Here is a 14,223-nt window from a genome sequence, read left to right on the forward strand (position 1 = left end):
TGGACAAACTTTGTCTGAGCTTATAAGAGGAGGAAAATACTGTGAACTTGCCAGAATTATTTTGCATAATTTAATTGTGTTTCACTAAATGTTTTGCTTCAAATGAAAAAAATCTAGGTTTTAAGCATCAGAATAATTCTTTAATATATTTTCTTTTCTACAGAGAGAGAAGGTTCATGAAAGGTGCAAGAATATTTGTACTCCTAAAGATACCTTTGACAGGACACTATTACACACTCACGGTACAGTCATAACCTCCTTTAGTCATTAAAAAGTCTTTTTGTATCAGTATGTTATAACATCAGTAGCAAGTGTTATGAATGTTACTCATCATTGATTCTATAATGTGGTAATTGTCTCTGTTACTTGCTTGAGATCTTCATGTACAATAATAGCTGATGATTTCTTTGAAACAAGAATTAAAATCTCAGATGTGGTAGGCTGAGAGGTGTTCATGATCACTGCTGACATTTTGTAGGTCAAAATATTAATGATACCTGCTTTTAAACTTTTTCTTGGCATGTTTGGATTTGTGACAGGTCACTGTAGCCCTGGCAGTGTTTTCTTTAACTGCTTTTTATTAAAAGATCCATTGAAACTGGTGTGTCAAATTTGTATCACCTTGGCTTCTCAGTGAAGAACTGCAGTGCCATTCCTGCATCTCTGCCATGAGAGTCATATCATGACTGAGGTGGGAAGTTATATCTCAAGATGATCTAGTCTAGACCATCTGCTCAAGCCAGGGCTACCTATGGGAGGACAGTGTCCAGTTGGGTTGTGACTCTCACAGATGGAAGTGACACAATCTGTCTGGGCAACCTGTTTCAGTGTTTTACCACCCCCACAGTAAAAATACTTCCTTGTGTTCAAATGAAATCTTTCATGTATCAGTTTCTGCCCATTGCCTCCTGTCCTGGCACTGGGCACCACTGAGAAGAATCAGCTTTGTGTTCTTTGCACCCCCCCCATCAGATCTTTAAGCACATTGACCTTCCCTGGGCTTTTCCAGGCTAAACAGTCTCTCCTCCTTGTTTCTTAATCATCTTCATGGCTCTTGACATGATTCATTCCAGAATGTCTATGTCTGCCTTGTGCTGGGGGGCTCAAACCTGCCCTTGAAGGCTGAACTTCAGGACTTCATGGAGGTAGTTCAACTAATAGGAAACTAGACAGGAAGGAAGGCAAGGGGCAAAATTAAAAAAGAAAAAATATACATAAAAGAAACACTCATAACTTGGAGGAAGTTTTTATTATTTATTTTAATTTACTTTCTCAAAAACACTAGCATAAAAGGGTTCATTTATCAATCTCTTTGAGTCTTATCTAGATCAATGTCTACAGGTAAAACAGCAAAAAGGATTCAGTAGTTTACTCCTTCTTATCAAGTTACTTCTGCTGACTTTCTTCCTCCTCTTCTGTGCAAAAGGAAGCCCTTCTGGGGGTTTCTCTCTATTGGTGTTACTTTGGAATAGCTGTTCCAGAATGAGTCTGTCTATGCTGCACACTGAGACATAAACTTTAAGGAATTTAGAGATTTTAGAGGAGCTAAGATTTAAGTTAGAAATAAACTTTATTGGAGTTAATTAAAATAAGTAGATAGGCCTTGATGAAGTTAGGAGTCAGTAGTTTACTAATAATTGATTGCTTGTCAGCACAATGTTTAGTTAGCTGGGTTTATAATGAAGAATATAGAAACTGATAAATAGCTTTTAGAAACACAGTTGTAGGTCTCCTCTGTTCTAATACCAATTGAAGATGGGGAATGGGAGTTCTACCAAGTTCATTTGTCATATTTCCATTGAAAATGTAGAAAGATCAGAACAAGGAAGACTTCATTTACTTCCTCATTTTGGGACCCCTTGCCATGAAAGGGTCCACTGACCCATTTCAAGAAATAAGCTACACATGCTGAATGGCTTTTGAACTAATTACCATACAGAGCAGGGAATGGGATGTACCAGAGTTATGAATATGTATTTGTATTTTGACTATTCAATACTTGTATAGATAAAAGGACTCTGTAATCACCTGTAACTCACAGTGTATACTTGGGAACTCTCCCTCATGCTGCCCAGAGTCACAATAAACACACACTTTCTGACTCTAAACTGTTAGAGAGTCTTTGTCTGTCACAGTTGGATATCGGTACTAGATCAATATCCATATTTTTTTAAATAAATCAATAGTGCAAAATCAGAGTGCCTTCTTCAGTCTTACCTAAATCCGTCCTCAAAGAGTATGAGTGCAGGTTCTGTCCTCCCACATATGAATGTTTTTAAAAAGAGAAGGTTACTGGCACCAAAGTAACTGGGAGCTGCTTGTGTAGCTGGACAGTTCTTAGTAGAAGCATCATTTGGTAGACTGAAGCTTGTGATTTTCTATAAATTCTGCTGTTGCTGTTTCCTCTCTTCCTCTAACTCCGTCCCACAAGACTAAGCCTTTCACTCCTGTAAGAATTGGTCTGTCCAAAGGCTGAGGACAGCAGGATGATTCCAAGGTTGCCTTCTGTACTTTGATACAAATAAAGTAAGAAACAAATGGAGTAAAACCCAAAGAGAGCAGTATGGGAGCTGATGCTGGGGTAGCACTTGCCACGTTTGTAAGGGTTGAGCAGACTGTGCAGCACAGATATGGGCTTGTTGCTTTTAAATTCCTCAGCTTTTTTGTCCACCAGTGTGCTCCATCTTCATAATGCCCACTAAAGTAATGAGTAAGGGTGGGACAGGGGATATTGGCTGAATCTCAAAAGTCTGAATTTGCTGTTTAAGTTTTGCTGGGATATAATGAATTAACTCTTTTCCCAGCTCAGTTCTCTCACCCTCTACAATTGTCAGGTCAGCATACTCCATGGGAATTGGTGCTGCTGTGCTGCTTGGTCTGTGCTTGGGACTCTGGCCCTAGCCCTTGTTGGCAGTCTTTGTGCATCCAATCTCCAAGTGCTGTGCAGAAGTGATTGTATGGGCAGCTTCAGTCTGAAGCATTAAAACTGGGATGATGTTAGAAGGACCTTTTACTGGCCCTTGCCAGTGCACTAATGAATGTGAAGTGTTAAGAGGATTGCTTTGTATGACAATCACTGACACTGCCAAAGCAGCCAAGTGCAAGCTCCCTTGAGTAGTCTGGGCATGAAACCTGAACTGCAAAGGACAAAAGAGTACTTCAAGGAATCAGAATATTTCAGGTTGGCAGGGACTTCAGAAGGACTTTACTGCAACTGCCATCTCAAAGCCAGTTCAGCTGTGAGGTCAGACCAAGCCATTCAAAGCTTTACCAAGAAAAATAGAAATAGCCAGAAAATATCTACAAATATATATCTGGAAAATCTCTGAAGTACCCAGCCCTTCTGGGCAGCCTGCTCCAATGCTTGACTGTCCTCATGTCATCAAGGTTCACCTCATGTACAGAAAGTTTCATTTCAGTTTGTAGGCCTGTTCCCCCTCTGTGAGGAACATAGCATCATTGTCTTGAAAACTTCCTCATGGGATTCACTTGTTCAAGGGAATTGTTTCCTGTTGTTTGCTCATGAATGACTACCTGTGTTTTGTTTAATTTTAGATAAATCCAGGACAGATCTGGAACAAGTACCTAAGGTATGGTTTCTGGGCACTTGGAGCTGTTGTAAGGCTTTCTCACATGAAGTGTTGGATATATGTATGTACTCTGTAGAAATTTTGTCCTCCCTGATGACTTGGGTTGATTCTCAAGAGGATCTGTAGTGCTCAGAATTTCAAGACTAAGGACGATTTGCTTTGTCTTTTTTTTCCTATTGTTTCCAAGGTCTCAGTTTTTCTCTTAAAGTATAATACAACTACCATTATTTTTTTCATCTTTAAATAAATGAAGTTAAGACCTCAGAGCTGAGCAGAATTAGCCAGTCTAGGAGGAAAGGAAAACTGAAGAATTTGAGAAAAGCTTGGATATTGCCTGGTGTACAACTCTGCGTTATTGGATCCTTGATTAGAGCTCACTTGCATGTAAGCATGGAGCATACATGATGTGGATTTTTGTGTCAGGCTGACACAAAAGACACAGTTCCAGATTCCATTTTAGTCTGAATAATTTTTTAATAGGTATAGTAAGAAGTATTAACATGGGTCAGCATCTCTGTGCCAGTTGTGTAGGCTGTGACTTGAGCAGCTGTCACTGCAGTGTTTAAAGTCCAGGAATAAGAATGCTTGAGTGTGGTGTGATGCTGCAGTCTTCGTTGAACCTTTTAAAATTACACTTCATAAATAAAAGGAGGAGAGTTTTCCTGCCTACCTGTAAGCTCAGGGTTTTGTCAAGTATAAATAATGTTACCTGAGAGAATTTCAGATGAATAGTTCTCCAGGAGGTGTGGTTAATGTTATGTGTTACTGACTCTTCCTGTGCCCAGCACAGTTGCTACATCCTGCCTAAAGGATGTCAGCTTGAGGCTCTGCTCCCTCCCTTGCTGCACCCTGACGGCCAGCTGGATGATCAGCCTGGTGGGAGCTGTGGCCCCAAGAAGGAGCAGATAGCAGCAGGATGCCCTTGTTAGTGAAGAAGCTTTGCTCAGATCCTTCAGAGGGCCCACCTGCACTTCAAAGCTGCCTGTGTTTGCACACTCAGGGTGTTTAGGTCATCTCAGGTGGTTGAATCCATATGTAATTTTGGAGCTGTGACTTCCACTTTCAGGAGGATATGATTGTCAGATCACAGAAGCTTTTAAAGTACATTGGTTTGTAAGGTCTGGAATGAATTTGTTTGGCTGAATAAATGAAAATCTGGATTTTGAAATCAACAATTAAAGTCTCTGTTAGCTTAATGAGACAGGAGATATGTTTAACTGGGGCAAAAACATAGGGGTGAGTGAGGCACATTTATTTCTTTTGTTTTTCTGTTTCAGATTTTTATGAAACCAGATTTTGCCTTGGAAGATTCCTTAACATTTAATGCCGTTTTACCATGGTCTCATTTTAGTACCGCTGGTGGAAAAGGAAATCGTGATGCAGCTTCCTCCAAGTTACTTCAAGAAAAGGTACAACTTTGACACAAGTTATGGTTATCCATCAGTGCTGGTGGATGCTGCAAAGGAACTCCATGGCTGCTGCTGTGTAGTGTTTCTTGAGACATCATTGTGGGCTTTGCTATCTCTCATTTTACATCAGGCTGCAGATTGTTAGGAAATCATGCAGGAAGCACCCTGCTGGAAGAGAGCTCTTTTTCCCTGCTCAGTAAATCTGTCAAATGTGGAAAAAAAGAATCTGTGTATGATGTAACAACTGGCTTTTCACGACAGCTGTGACTTACTGAAACAGCTGGATATGGAGAACTTCAGAAGTGTTTTCTTAGGGAGGAAGAGCAGTTCTGTGAGAAGGGAAAGCTGGATTGCACAGGTTGTACACTGTGTCAGACTGTTATTTTCCAACATCTCAGGAAAATTTCAGATTCAAGGCACTGTGGTTTCTATGCTATAAGCAATACTAAATCCTATGGCGTTTGTGTTTTAGGAGATTCCTCTTTTGTTGTCTGCACTGATCTGTTTTTGCATTTTACAAAGAAGAACATGAAAGCAGAGCGGTTTCTTTCATATTGGAAACAGAGGTCTCTTCTTGGTTGTTTTTATCTTTTTTTGCTAGTTACGTAGTCGTAATATAGAAAATCTCATAATGAGTCATCTTTACAGTACAAATGCCCATAAAATGCTTTTAAAAAATCTGAGTAGTGAGGTACATTAGGAAAAAATAAGGTACCTTAGGAAAAATAACATGAGATTGTCTGGAATGTGTTTCCAAATTTCTGGGAATTAGTCTTCCTCCTCTCCTGACAACTCAGGAAGAAGTGACAGGCTCTGCTGGAGGCTAACTCAAAGGTTTGTTAGGTTGTTCTCCACATCTAAAGTTGGAGGAAGGCTTCTTTGGAGTTTTTTAGGGCAGTTGCTGTCTGAAGATGAAAAAGCAATGTCTGGCATATGCTGTCAAATTCCCAAAATGTGCCTGGAAGTAGCATGGACACTCAGGGGTTGTGTTGAAGCAGACCCAGAGCCCTCACTGATGCAGAGGAGTGAAAACACTGCTTCATATGACTGAAATGAGCCCACATTTGTTGTTTTACTTTTTAAAGCCTCTGAGCTGCACGAGGTTTACACTTACCACATGTAAATATGCACCCTGCTGCCGTAATTGTCCCTAGCTCCAGGCACCATTTTCCAACAGGATTTTGAAAACCTTGTCTTAAGCAAGATCTTTTGGACTGCTGTTGATCTACTTCAAAAATTTCCTCATGGTGTTTTCTTCTTTACCTCCTCCCAGTGTTGCCCTACATTGGGATTGTGAGCTTTTTGAGGCAGGTGCTGTTTGCTCTGTTTGTTCTGCTTTGTTTAGCATAGTGAAGGGACCTGGGGCATCTGGTTGGTTCAATCACATAAATAATTGTTTGTAATAGCCCTTTCTCTGATCCCTGTGTCAGAGTCTGTCTTGGCTTTCCGTGTGGCTAGGTGTGTCACAGCTGGTTGGTGGAGGATGCTTTTGATTAAATTAGATGTGAACAAAAAGGAGGTTTTGTATGTTGTATAAATCCCTAGTGTATCCATGGGAAACAGTATGAAAATAACTCCAAGAAGGAGACATTCTACAGCTGATTTCCTTTCCATCTCTGGTTGGTCTTTTGGAATTCAGCCGGAGGTTTGAATGCTTGGCACCTCTGAGAAACCAGGTCATCTGAGCATTAACATTCTGATGAGCATCCTAAAGCCTCGGTCCTTGGGGTTTGCATATTCAGTTTAAGCCAAAACACAGAGCTATTACAGTGGAAGAATCAGACCAGCACAGTGGTCTGGTAACTGTTGGACATAGAGAATTGGAATTTCAGGTTCTGAACATTTAGGTGTGCTCTGTCTCTGGGAATCCCACAGTGCCAGCACACAGGAAATAGGCTTAGTACTAATTCCAGCTGGTTGGCAAAAGTACAACTGCAGCCAGAGATACCCTGGAGATTTTTGTACAAAGAAGGTACAACAGCTTGTTAAAAAAGCAGAGCCATTCCAGTGGTGTGTCATCAAATATAGTGGCTGCAACTTTAGCAGCTTCAGTGACCCAAATTTGATAGCTTATCTGAATATATGTATTGCTGCTTGCAAGCCAGTATCCAGAGCTGTCTCCTGGTTATTGCCTGTATTCTGTGGCCAGTGTGCAACCATGTGGTACAAAACTTTGACTATTTTAGATTTATTTGCTTTTCTAAGTTTTTATTTTCAAGCAGGAAAGGCATCAAATCAATCTTCCCACAGTGATTTTGAGTTCGTTTAAAAATAAGTTACTAAACCACAATGAAAAAGAGATTTAACTTTTATTAGCAAAATTTCCTTGTGATACAATGAGACAAATACTCTGAAAGTGTATTTGCATGGTGATAAAGCTTCCAGGTCATAACAATAATGTTGGTTTTTCCTCTTCCCAGCTGAGCCATTATCTGGACATCGTGGAAGTCAATATTGCTCACCAGATTTCTCTTCGTTCAGAAGCATTTTTTCATGCAATGACCTCACAGCATGAGTTGCAGGACTACCTCAGGAAAACCTCCCAGGCTGTAAAATTGCTTAGAGAGAAAATCTCTAAAATTGATAAAGTAATGTGTGAAGGATCGCTTCGAGTTTTGAGACTGTCACTCACCAGAAATAACTGTATAAAAGCATACAATAAACTGAAGTTAATGGCTACTGTACACCAAACACAGCCCACAGTACAGTTGCTGCTCTCCACTTCAGAGTATGTTGGAGCTTTGGACTTAATAGCAACAACACAAGAGGTGTTACAGCAAGAGCTTCAAGGTATTCACAGTTTCCGGTAGGTAACCATGTAGGAAATACATAAAATGCAAGAGAGCTGGAATGTGTTGAGCACATTATGTTGGCTGAAGGGATTTGTTCCACCTTTGTTCATTCATTCTTAGAGGACCTAATACAGAAGGTATAAAATGTAAGTGTGGCATAAGCAGTGTGACTAATGCCTTTGCCAGAGATGGGGTGGGTTTTTTTTGGAGTGGAATGAAATTTTGACATGTAAATGCTTTGTCCTCTGTTCTGGTTTACAGATGTTTTAGGGGTGCAGAGATGAGAGCAAAGCTGTGGCTGGACTTTCATCTTGCATGGCTTGTAGCTGAGAGGTGTTTTCCATGTGGGGGTCTGCAATGCTCCTGCAGGCAACACCCCAGGGATGGGTCCTTGGACCTGTGTCTTCAGTGGCTGACCTGGGCTGCAGTTGTTAAAGGAGCATGCAGGAATGTTAGCACAGCAGAATCCTTCTACTTGATGTAAAATAAGCTGTCATAAGATACAGGTTCTTTAAAAGTGGTGCATGCAAAGCTGCCAGTGTGGCATGATGCTGGCAGAAGCAGTGTGTGGTTAAATCAGCTCCAAAGCTTGCATCAGCCAGCTGAGGAGCTGTGTGCTGAGTTTTCTGAGTTGATGCTGGGTGAGGGGTGCCTTGTTTAGAGGTTTTGTGGTTCCTGCAGCCCAGTGGTCCACAGCTTGCCTAATGGAGACGTGATTGCTGCTCAGTACCTGCAACATGAATGTTCAGAACTTTATATAAATACTGCTCTTGTCCATCTCTTTTGTCAAGTTCCTAACACATCTTCTGGCTAGTTTGGAAAAAACTCAAATTTTATGTAGAAAAGATCTCAGGAGAAAGTCCTAGAAAAAGTATTAAAAATGAAAAAAAATTAAAAGAGCTAATAAATTATTGCTAAAGTTGCTCTAAGTGTTTTTTAAAACAACCTAGAAACAGACCATCTAAAAAGTGTAACTTGTCTCTCTTCAGACACCTCAGTGCAGTTTGTCCTCTTTAGTGTTCCTGCTATCAACCACTTGATTCTGGTGCACAGCCCTTGACTGAGTCACCTTTGGATTGACCTTGGTGACAAGTCAGTGCAGTTCTACAGCCCTGTGACAGCCTCACTCAGAATCAGCTGTGTTGTGCAGCTGGGTAACCTGTGTGCTCTGTCAGCAGAGAGTGCCATTATCTTGTCATTGGTTGACATGATGACCCAAGAATGTGCCATTGTTTCAAAATTACCCTCAGGTGTGGAACATATTTAGATAATCATCTTGTCTGTAAAGAATAATTTCTGTGAGCAAAGCTTAGCTGGTTGTTTTGGTAGTTACAGACAGTGATGTGTGTGGGAAATGGCCTCTCTGCTTTGGGCAGTAAAGGCTCCCAAAGGTGAGTTAAGAGCTACCTAACTCATGTACCCCACCAGAAATGCAAGTGCAGCTGAGAAGCCCAGCACAGTTTCCAAATCTCACAGTGGCCTGTGTATAAGCTTTTGTGAAAAAATAATTTGCAATGGAAAGATGGAAGTCTTGATAAAACTTCTCAGTAGAATGTAGTGTTTCTGAAAATAAATAAATTTTAAAAGTATCTGAATTGGTGGCAAGCATATATTCTTCAGTTTTTCCTAAGAAATAGAAAAGATATCTTCTTGCGTTATTCTGAGCAAGAATGATGTACTTGTCAAGTGAGTTAAATACCCAGTTTATTTAACAAGATACTTCCAAAGCAATAACACATTTTCTAAATAATTACTATTTTTACTAAATATCTGATGAAAAAACGTTCAACATCTTGTTTTAGTGTTGCCGTGGCAGCTTGTAGAATTTGGTGTTTTCAATCGAGTCATGTCAGAATCATTCAATATAAAGCAGTAAGAAAACAACTCAAACCATCAATTAATTTTTCCCTTGTCATGCTGTATGCAGAGAAAAATGTTGTTTCTAGTTGTAGCAAAAAATGAAAAAATCGTAAAGGTTGTGTGAAGTAATACATTGGTGTCTTTAGTCTGGGTTACTGTCACCAATGATATGTGTCAGTTGTAACTGCTTGCTACTATAGGATAGAATTAAAGCTTTAGAGCTCTAACCTTTTCAAGTTCACCCTTTTAATTTTACAAAAGAAAACTGATGTGTTAATTAACTTAAAAATCTGTGAAAACACTTTCTGCACCCTTTTCACAGTCCTTGTTGGGTGATGGAGATACAGTGATTTTGTTTGTTGAGGGGATGGTTTGGTTTTTTTGCTTTGTGTTTTGGGGATTTTTTCCCCACAGGTATGCTGGCAAACCACACTTTTACAGTATTTTATTCAGTAAAAGCTGATGCATGGAAAAACAGTTCTCATTTATGTATTTTAAAAGAATCTTTACCCTGCAGTTGTCATTTTCCACTATAGAGTTGTCATATTCAGTATTCATTGAAAGGGTCTGATGTGTAAGTGGTACCTGTTAAAAGATAATTACCAAGGTGTTTTTCTGGAGTGTGGATTAAGGTCTAACTTGTTCCTGAATGTTTCAGGTTGGTGGGAATTTTGTGGCTGCTAGGGACTGGAACCTCTTGGACAAAGTGTTGAGGGCCACTGCTGGGAGCTGTTGTTGGATGTTTCCATAGCTGAGTTTTGAGAGGGCAGGTTTTGGTGTGTTTCAGTGCAGTTCAGCACAGAAATAATGTACCAAGGAGCATCTTCATGCTTACCTCAGTAAGGAGCCTTTGTGTTGTGGCTCCTAGTCCTGCAGAGTGTTTTCCTGTTGTGTTTGTTCTGAAATGCCCGTGATGCAACTGGCTTGGATTTTCTACAGGCTATTTTTATTTAAATTAGATATTTTAAATATGTTTGCTTTGTCCATTCCAATGAGTTATTGAACAATTTAAAAAGCAGGTACATCCCTGGTCATCTTGAAATTAAAATAAGTAAGTTAATCTGCTCAACTCAGATCCAGCAAGATTCCTGGACTTCAGCTCAGTGCTGGCTAGGTGAGTTTCTGCAAGGAGGAGGAACCAGGAGTCATAACTTGTGACAGCAAAGGATCCAGCTACACCAGCACCGAATGAAAGCCATGTTCATACCCCCCATTTTGTATCTAGGCTTATCTAAAATATCACAGCTCCCCTTAATTCTCATTTGCAAAGTGTCTGTGTTTGTTTGTTTTTGTTCAAGAAAAGGCAGTCTGATTTTTACTGATATTTGTTCCCAGCTGTTAGTGGAAGTTGAAAAGCCTGTAGTGTTTGACATCTCTGAAGTTCACACTTTTAAAGGGTGGTTGACATTTCTGATGTGAGAAATTCCCTTGTGGTTCTGTATGACAACAGTCTGCAAAATATAGTCTAAAATCTCCCATACTTGGGAAAAATATTTTTCATTTAGAGTAGTATAAAATATGGCAAATTTTAAAACTCCTATGTATTCTCTGAAAGCAGTCTTGTCATGTGAATTTAATCTGTGATCACATCAAAAGCTCAAATGTTTGAATTAGAAGAACTTGTGGACTCATGATCTGAGGAACTCAACAAGCAAAAGAAGTATTCCTTCTTTTTAACACCTTTATGCTGACAAGCAGGGAGTATTCTTAGTTCTGGTTCACCTCATTGGGCAAACAGGTACTTGGCACCTTCCAAAAAAAGAAAAAAGCCCTACTTCCAAATTTTATCCTCCATCAATATTCAAGTCCATATGTTTTGGTGTAAGGTGACAGTGCCTCTGAAAAATGCATGACTTCAGCTGCTCTGAGGAGTGAAAGATTGGAGCCTCCCATTAAGCCAGCGTTGATTGCATGGAAATTTCCTGCTGGGTGGTTATTTTCTTCAACTGTGAACTAATGATTCGTTTTCAGGTTGATTATTTAGCTCATATCTCAATGGCTGTTTTTCTTAGGCATCTTGGCTCACAGCTTTGTGAACTGGAAAAGCTGATAGATAAAATGATGATTGCAGAGTTTTCAACTTATGCACGCAATGATTTAAATAGACCCCTAGAAGATGATTGCCAAATTCTAGAAGAGGTATGTCTGTTATTGAAATTAACTGTCTCATGAATATGTTTGCATCTTTAACATACTTAATTAGCACCAACTAATTCACTCAGGTCTCTAGTAGCAACACTATAATTTTAGACTATTTAACTTCTCATCCACACCTCTCCCCACCCATTTATTTTTGTGCTTGATAAGATTAAATAATTCTAATTAAACTCTGAACTGCAATCGAGGCCCACTTCATTTTTTCAAAATAATCAGTTCTCTTTTCTGTGATTAAATGTATACTGAGTTCACTTCATGAACCTAAGCATGTAAGTGGAAAAGAACATGGACTCTGATCTACTTGGTTGTAAAAATTTGAGTTTTGCAATGAAAGCTGATACTTGCTTGTTGTTCTCATTCTGTCTCCCCATGCTTTTATGGGTGCTTATACCAAGCATATGCTTGCCCTGAATGCATGCTTCATTCCCAGTATATATAGATATAGATTCCTCATTCCTCTGAAGATCATAAACATATGAAGATTAGGCTATTGTGGTTGCTTTCTAGCTCAGAAAAGATTTTTCTGGATTTTGCCTGTAGGGCTCTTTATTAATTGCTAGAGCCTATGCCTGTTCAGCCTTGTTTAATCCATTTATGAGATGTAGTGGTTGGCAGTAGCACTGCAGTGCTCCCCTTTCTGCCCTGTGATTCCTTGCCCTCTGTGCTGCAGCCTCTCACTCGGGCTGTGCTTGCTGTCAGCCTTGCTCAGGATCAGGAAACTCACTCATGGTTAGAAATATCCACAGGTTTAAGCATTTGTGAGTCAGCCCAATTCAGGAATTGGCAGGAAAAGGGGAGGGAGGAAGAGACTGAGCTGGTATTGCCACAGGGAACTTTTTTGTATAGGCAAAGCTTGGCATTAGTCTGGAGGAATTGAATTGACCTAAATGCTCTTCACTGTGTGCTTGATACATGAACTTTCTTACTGCTGTGCAATTTCTTAAAATTGTTTCTTGTCTTCACCTTGATATTTTTCATGTGTGGTTTGTTTTAATTGTCTTTTTTCTTGACAGGAGAGACTTGTATCTCTAGTATTTGGACTTCTAAAACAAAGGAAGCTAAATTTTTATGAAATATATGGAGATGAAATGATTAATACTGCAAAGAATATAATTAAACAGGTAAGACAAACATTTCTAATGTACCTGACAAGCTTTTCTCTACCCCTTGCAAATATTTTTTTTAGTCATTAATAACAGGTCTGATGCAGTTTTTGGTGGCTGATGGTCTCTCAGTTAGAGCAGCTGAGCCTGCAGACACTTAAAGGGTCCCTGAAGCACAAAGGTCTTTACAGAATAATTTTTGGGAGGTGTAGGTAACATAAGCTCCCTGTTTTCTGTGTAAAATAACATTGTTGTGAACTTCCCTTTCTCTTAACATGTGGCTCTCTGAAATAGTAGAGTTGTGTCATAGCACTACATTTCATTAAAACCTACAACAAAACAAACACTCCAAAACCACACTAAAAACCTCTCCTTCCCAACACACTGTGAAGCAAAACCCTGGAGTTCTTGGTGTAAACACATAAAGGAGAATCAAAGAACTACCCAGTTTAAACAAATGAATTCCCTGCAAATGGTACAGAAAATATTTCTTGCCTTTATGTTAACACAGACCTAGCACAGGCACATGATAAAAGGTTGGAAAATATCCTTGCCTATTTCTGAGAGAGCAAGGTGAAGTAATGGAGAAGGTAGAAGTGCTTACCTTTAAAAAAACTTAATTTAAGCCCCAAATCCTTTTCTTCATCAGTATGGTGGTTTGCTATTTAGGGCAGAGTATTTCAAGCCAAAAAACCTTATTGATAAAAACAGCTAAAATCAATAATTGAACAAAATTCAGATTCTTGCTCTGGGGGAAGTACATTGGGTAATTTGGATAGTGACGTAAAAACTTTTGTTTGCAAACAGATCTCAGGCTGAACTTAGGGGATGTGTGTGTGGTACTTTCAGCTTTACTCATCTTGTTTGTTTTCCCACATATGTAAGAATACTGTGTAAGAATGGGGTTTTTTTCCTAGAGCTAGGTGATTTTTTTAGAGTTATGCTCTGATGTGCTATGAACTCCCTCTGATTTATATCTCAAAGGCTGGGAGATAGGTGCTGAGTTGGGCATCTCCTGTCCTCATAGCATAGTCTGCAGTTCACAGCTGTATTGTGAGCTGGGTTGGGAACCTAGTTTTTAAAAGTTTGGATTTGGTTTTTTAATACTGTTATTTAAAGTTTTTGTTTTAAGCCAGACTTGTCTGTTCCAGTCCCTTTCACATTGCAGCCCCATGGTTCTGTTGGTCTGCTTGTACAAGGTGGATAGGCCCATATTGCTAGTAAATTAAAAAAAAAAGGAATTAATGAATAACACCAGGATAAAGCTGTTCATCTGCCTGGCAGTCTCCACTGGCTTTTCACTTGCCTGTAT

General features: G+C 39.5%; 1 protein-coding gene across 2 annotated transcripts in view; it reads left to right on the forward strand.

Annotated features, from left to right (window-relative positions):
• Positions 1–14,223, forward strand: part of VPS54 (VPS54 subunit of GARP complex) — a 48,410-nt gene that overhangs the window by 11,309 nt on the left and 22,878 nt on the right. Inside the window, exons 5-10 of one of the 2 annotated variants that reach the window (XM_063152327.1) lie at positions 164–242; positions 3,556–3,590; positions 4,868–4,999; positions 7,420–7,805; positions 11,664–11,790; positions 12,822–12,929. In XM_063152327.1, coding sequence (XP_063008397.1) covers positions 164–242; positions 3,556–3,590; positions 4,868–4,999; positions 7,420–7,805; positions 11,664–11,790; positions 12,822–12,929 — 867 coding nt within the window. The remainder of the gene's footprint in view (positions 1–163; positions 243–3,555; positions 3,591–4,867; positions 5,000–7,419; positions 7,806–11,663; positions 11,791–12,821; positions 12,930–14,223) is intronic. The other variant, XM_063152329.1, reaches the window with a different exon arrangement.

The sequence above is a fragment of the Melospiza melodia genome, chromosome 3, assembly GCF_035770615.1.
Source record: "Melospiza melodia melodia isolate bMelMel2 chromosome 3, bMelMel2.pri, whole genome shotgun sequence".
In the NCBI taxonomy this organism is placed as follows: Eukaryota; Metazoa; Chordata; class Aves; order Passeriformes; family Passerellidae; genus Melospiza; species Melospiza melodia.